The sequence below is a fragment of the Colias croceus genome, chromosome 22 (assembly GCF_905220415.1).
Source record: "Colias croceus chromosome 22, ilColCroc2.1".
NCBI classification, from domain to species: domain Eukaryota; kingdom Metazoa; phylum Arthropoda; class Insecta; order Lepidoptera; family Pieridae; genus Colias; species Colias croceus.
Genome location: NC_059558.1, coordinates 5,497,589 through 5,504,260, shown reverse-complemented (window position 1 = coordinate 5,504,260; position 6,672 = coordinate 5,497,589). Strand labels below are relative to the sequence as shown.

The window sequence follows — 6,672 nt, the reverse complement described above, 5'->3', positions numbered from 1 at the left end:
GATTTTTGATAATAATGTTGCCAACATGTTGCCAAGCCAATGGGCAATATTGCCTATGACGTAAAAATATATTTTATGTACTTATAATCATTTATAAACATATTTTCATTGTTTTGTAATCCCAAGTACAGTATTTCAGACTTAAATTTACAACAATCATTATTACTTCAAATATTTAGAGAATATTGTACAATAAAATTATGTGAATTTGATATAATTCTATGTGAGGGTAGCAACACATTATCTACGTCAAGCTTGTGACTGGTCATCGGCGGACGAATCGTGGAAAGGGCGCATTTTCAGTAATTGGTGATTGGAGATCTCCAAATATTGCACTGATTATTGGTTACCGTGTTTTTATTAACTTTTGTCGCGGCTAATCTTCCTGTTTACTTTTCGAATAATCTAAAAGGGAAAATAGAAAATACAGGAGCCTGGAGCACTACATTTTCCGAAGTCCTTGGTCGGTCGTTTGTAATACAAGATGTCCGTGTGCTTCTTCGTGCCTACGTAAGTTTCGTCACAATTTTATCGCGTTGTTTTTACTGATATTAGAAGTGGTAGAAACTTACTACGATAATAATTAAAATAATGTTTTTAAGCAATTAAACGCAACTATTTGTAACTTTCTAGACAAATTTAACTGCTAATACTGCATTTTATAACCAAGCGCGGTCTATACATACTGTAGATATTATTTTAAATAATTTTCAAACTATTGCTAGGCATATCAAATATTTTTGTTATTGTGCGCTTATATTTAATTTAATAAGTAATTATACTTAAATTAAAAGCTCAAAATAATTTTACAAATAGAATAATACCGATTCATATATTTTGGGTTCAATTACCTACCAACTTCTACATATTTTTCATAAACTTTTTTTTATTTTCCGTTCTTAATTAGAAGACACTAACTATTTAAAAGTATTTCAGCATCACTTCTATAATCAATAAATAGTTTCTCAAAGGCAGAATAAAATTTAAGTTTTTTTTTATTACACTAGAAATCAGACCTTTGTAACTACCAAATTATTTTACATTAAGTACAATATCTTTACTTAAATATTATAATTCCATGATTTATAAATCATACAGTTACATAACTCATAATAAAAACTTACTTTGTTAAAAATGTATGATTTAATAATGAATTATGAATTTTTATATTTTTATTTTATGTACCACAACAACTGAACATTACAAATATTGAAGACAAAAAGGTATAAGCAACATACTTACATAGTAATATAATTTATAAGTATACATATTGTTTTTCTTACTCCAGTGAGCAAGACGCAACAGCCGTTGAAACGGAAGAAGCGGAGACAGAATGTACCGGCGAGGAGTCACCCATCAATAACATACACACTACACTCAACAACTTTTGGGCTAAAGTCAATGAGGATGTTAAGAAGATTACTGCTGTATGTATCTATTCATTGTTTTTACCGAATAAATTAACACTTGAAATCAAACATTTTTAAATTTCAGAAAACTTTATACATATATACTTAGGTATTACTTATTAGTATAGTAGTTATCTAATAAACATTAGAAGAAATATTGAGACAATCCTAGAACACAATTTTCTTGTTACTATTTTTTTTAATTATTATTAAGACATTCAAACTTCAAAGTATTAAGAATGTAATAATTTTAGAAATGACCTAGATTGCTTAGAATTAATAGTCCCAAAATAAAAATATACTCATATAAAAGTTATTACAAAAAGTAAGTTTTTTTACTTAACTGTTGTTCAATTCATTTCTAAATTAAAGAACTAAAAATATGCTTTTATAATTATTTCATACACAGGAGGATTTCAAAACTCAAGTCCTACCGCTCGCTCGCATCAAGAAAATAATGAAACTAGATGAAGAAGTCAAAATGATATCGGCAGAAGCTCCAGTGCTATTTGCGAAGGCAGCCGAAATATTCATACATGAGTTGACGTTACGAGCCTGGTCACATACTGAGGATAATAAGAGACGGACGCTACAGGTAAATCACTTTTAGAATTTTTGTGTTATAATTTTTCTCTTATATGGAATACAAAATTTATCTGATAGGTCTCTACCATGTCTCCTTATATTCTTGAAAGTTGACTTCTAAGGTATGGTTTAATTCTATATTTTTTTTAGCAAAAATGCCTGCGAAAACTATTCATGACACTAGTCATGATATTTTTTGTATCTAAAATCGGTTTTCCCCTCGCCGCTTCACTTATATACCTCACAAGCTATATCTGTACTAAAGTTCATGCAAATTGGTTCAGTAGTTTAGGCGTGAATAAGAGACAGACACCGTAACTTTCGAATTTATAATATCAGGTAGGATTTTCTTTCAATTTGCCCATAATTAACACCAAATCTATATCCCCAGCGCAACGACATAGCAATGGCGATATCCCGATCCGACCAATTCGATTTCCTCATCGACATAGTGCCAAGACAAGAGATGAAGTTTAGCAGATTGAGAGATGAAACACCAAGATCCACGCAACAAACTGAACAGGTATGTTATATGGAGCTGTTAATACCCTGTGACTTGTAGAATTATACAGAGCTGTTAATGCTCATCGACATAGTAGTTACATACATCGCCCATTTTTGCAAGTGACTGCTATCAAGCTAATTTTCCGTTTGTAGCTTTATTTTGATGAGACGCCCAATAATTTCGTGTACGAAAGTCTCGATTGTGGTAGCTAACAGAGATAACAAGGATAAAAATTTTTGATTTGATGGTTCTCAAATATTTATTACTAACTGATTTTTTTTTTGTTCAATCTCAAGATAATTACCTAAATTATCCAAAAAAATATTTGTCCTACAAAATCTATGGTTGGTTCAAAGAGTCCCCCTTTCCAAAGTGTATCGATAACGAGGTCATCATAAATGATTACTAACAAGCTGATTTTTTTGTTTTCACTTAGTTAATGTTTATATAATTCAACAGACATATTGTCCTACAAATTGCGTAATAAATATTTGAGAACCATCAAATCAAAAAATTTTATCCTTGTTATCCCTGTTAGCTACCACAATCGAGAGTTTCGTACACGAAATTATTCGGTGTCTCATCAAAATAAAGCTACAAACGGAAAATCAGCTTGATAGTAGTCACTTGCAAAAATGGGCGATGTATCCTGAACTATAGTGTCTAGGCAAGAGATGGAGTTCAGTAGATTAAGAGATGAAACACCAAGAGCCACGCAACAAACGGGACAGGTAAATATGGAGCTGTTAATACCTTGTGACTTGTAGAATTATAATGAGCTGTTAATACTTTGTAACTTGTAGAATTATATGGAGCTGTTAATACAATCCAATATTAAATTTCGTCTAAGCATATATTATGTGTTCTTATTCCAGGTGGCACAAACACACCAGCCCGCGGTACAAAATACTACGCAGTATGTAACACAGCAGTGCGCTCAGATTGTTCAGGTTAGTCTTTATTCTTGTATTTGATTTATTCGAGAAATAATAATTCATTATTGTCTGATAAGAAATTGTGATTTGAATACATTAATAATTCATTTATTTACATATTTTTAATTGCATTACAATTTACCTTGATTTGATTGAATTGATACAAATGCCAATATCATAGCCATATTTTTTAAGATATCATCCAGCCAATCAACTAAACAGGAATGATATTGAGCTGTTAATACTTAATACCGTATTAATTTACAATTTTCATAAGACAGACAAAGAGTATTTTATACAACTTTCCCCTTTTTATAATAAAAAATAATTTTTACATTGTATTTTTTATTTGTTTCAGCCATCTTCAAGTACACCAGCTACAACTTCGACGAATCCACATCCGGTCACGTTGCTACATCACGTTGTCAATTCGTCGGGCGAAGTACAGAATATGCCGGTAAGTTAAAAAAGAAGTTTTTGTTTGTTGTTCTAGTTGTGTATGTAAGCTGTGTAATGGATGAGCCGATTTTGATAAAACTTTTGATAATAGAAAGAGTATTCATAGTTTTGATTATGTTTTTGAAAAAGATAAACAGTGAAATTATGTATGTGTGGTATTTTAACATACAATAACAAAGCAAGACAGCAGATGCATTAGTATCAAATCTTAAAAGAAAATAAAATAGTGAAACAGATGCTATTAGAAAGATAATTATTCAGTGAAACAATGTGAAATTCGTCTATTTCATACCATACCACATAAGGCAAAATATGACTATAAACTTGGATATGTTGTGTGTTTTATTATATACCTATTGTTCTTCTTACATATATACTAATATTATAAAGCTGAAGAGTTTGTTTGTTTGTTTGAACGCGCTTATCTCAGGAACTACTGGTCCGATTTGAAAAAATTATTTCGGTGTTAGATAGCCCATTTATCGAGGAAGGCTATAGGCTATATATCATCACGCTAAGACCAACAGGAGCGGAGCAATGCGAGTGAAACCGCGAGGATAACTAGTATCTTGAGATAATTCCTTTAATAACATCAAATTGTATATTTTCAGCTCCTCCTAACGCAAGCTCAAATCAACATGATCCGCCTACAAGTGCAGAACAATCCGAACCAGCCAATCATCATTCAGGCACAACCACAAGGACAACAGCAAACTCCACAGATTATACAGGTATAATTATACTATAGTAAAATAGAGTTCCTATTTTTATTTTACTTGCTTTCCGTCCGCAGCTTCGCCCGCGTTTTCTAAGAAAAACCCGCATAGTTCCCGTTCCCGTGGGATTTTCAGGATAGAACCTATCCTATGTGTTAATCCCAGTTACCCACTATATTTGTGCTAAATTTCATTCATGTTTCATATCCATCCTCACAAACTTTCGCATTTATAATATTAATAGGAAGTAGGATAGGATAGTAGGATACAGTGTTACTAGATTTAATAAGTAAAAGCGATTCTAAATGTGTGATTCTAAATTCCTTTGAATTCGTAGTTTCATGTGATTTTAAAATTACCACAACTTTGCGTGTATATGCCAAAAAATAGGCTTTATGTAATATATAAATATATTCTAGCGTAAAAGATTATTTGCCTTATATAAAGCCTATTTATTTAGTATAGTAAAAGTTCTACAAAGTTAGTGTACTTGCGACTATAAGCCATACTGTCAAAATGCTAATTAGTAATAAATAAATAAATCACTATTTCCAGGTATCATCACAAGCGCCACACCAACCCCATCAGATCTACATCGCGCAAGTGGCCTCCAACCAAGAGGAGTCCTAGTGCCAAGCCACCACTGCGGCGGACAGTGATTTGTGACAAGTTATAAGTGCCAAGTGACAAGTGAAACGTTGCATAATCTGTGACATATTGTGGTGTCTGTGACAAGTGACATGTAATCTGTGACAAGTTGCCACTTTAGCGCTTTCGGGGATATATTCGCTTTTGGACACTGAGCGCTCCAAATTTAACATCTTAAATTAGTATTCGAAGAAAATAAAATCAGTCTAGCAAGGCACAGAAGACTGATCACCTACTTGTCGCGCAAGAAAAGAAATCAGTGAAACGGATGTATGCATAATGCATCTGCCCCTTACCTCACTAGGGGACAAGGGACCTCACTTTCACTCTATTAGTCATTTTATCGTTTTTTTTTTGGTTGTCAAAGTAAACGCTAGTTTGGAGTGCTCTAGCGCTGAAAGTTCTGGCAGCACTGTGCAGAAGTTTCATTTGTTGACATATTTTGAAGATCAGTAGACAAACTTATCTACAGCTTACGTCAATCTCATACATTCGTAGTCTATTCTATTGAACGCTACGCTAACAGAAAACCACTTGGCTAGGGGGGCAGGCACAGCTGTACTTTGTAAGAAAGTGTGTTTTTATTAGCACACATTTGGTTTTCTTTTAAATATGCGCTAGGAATTACATTCTTGTTAAAACTTTGTTAAATAGTCAAATTATAGGGATCGGTTCTAAAATGGGACCAATAGCAGGAAAATGGATGCATAAATCATCAACACCATATCTTACCGAAATTTTCTTAAATAATAAAAAATAATGTGTTTATTCTAAAAAATGTTTCTTTAGTCTTAATAAAATGTTCATTTAAATCAGTCAATTTTTATAGTCTGATTCAAAAGTGCTTGTATAAATTACTTGAATATATTTTAAATTTTCTGAAAGAACCCAAGTAAAAGAAACTAGAAACATAAAGATATGCCTCAATCCACTTTTTTCTGTTCTGCATAATAAATGTAAGATTAACATTAAGATTTTTAAATGTAAAAAAAGTATATTTTTTGTTCTTTTTTAACTAAAAAAACTCAATATCCTAAAAAAACAGTTTCATGTGATAACTATATTATGGACGGTGCAATTATTTATTATAATGTACAGATGTTAATGTATCTGACAATGTTTTGTTAGTCTTCATTAAAGTATGATTTTTAAAATGATTCTTTTATTCAATACTAGCTTGCTTACCGCCCGCGGATTCGCCCGCTTTGTCTAATACCTATTAATTACTAAAACCTTCCTCTTGAATCACTCTATCTTAAAAAAAAACCGCATCTAAATCCGTTGCGTAGTTTTATTGATTTAAGCATACAAAGGCACATAGGGACAGAGAAAGCGACTTTGTTTTATACTGTGTAGTGATACAAAAAAAAATAGTTTTAATCATGAATTGTTACAAAAGATTTTTTATTCATCTT

The 6,672-nt window shown here is 31.8% G+C and overlaps 1 protein-coding gene across 1 annotated transcript; it reads left to right on the top strand.

Annotated features, from left to right (window-relative positions):
* The first annotated feature begins 253 nt into the window (after window positions 1-253).
* LOC123701905 (nuclear transcription factor Y subunit gamma) lies at window positions 254-6,411 on the top strand. Its single transcript, XM_045649521.1, has 8 exons — window positions 254-510; window positions 1,289-1,427; window positions 1,819-2,004; window positions 2,386-2,517; window positions 3,375-3,449; window positions 3,793-3,891; window positions 4,505-4,624; window positions 5,165-6,411. Exons 1-8 carry the CDS (start codon window positions 485-487, stop codon window positions 5,237-5,239), a joined length of 852 nt encoding a protein of 283 aa, XP_045505477.1. The 5' UTR covers window positions 254-484; the 3' UTR covers window positions 5,240-6,411.
* Window positions 6,412-6,672: the final 261 nt, after the last annotated feature.

Excerpts from the sequence above, each read along its gene's own strand:
- LOC123701905 (XM_045649521.1), top strand. The coding sequence starts at position 485 with ATGTCCGTGTGCTTCTTCGTGCCTAC. Across the intron at positions 2,005-2,385 it reads ATAAGAGACGGACGCTACAG|CGCAACGACATAGCAATGGC; the intron begins GTAAATCACTTT and ends CTATATCCCCAG. Across the intron at positions 3,892-4,504 it reads GCGAAGTACAGAATATGCCG|CTCCTCCTAACGCAAGCTCA; the intron begins GTAAGTTAAAAA and ends GTATATTTTCAG.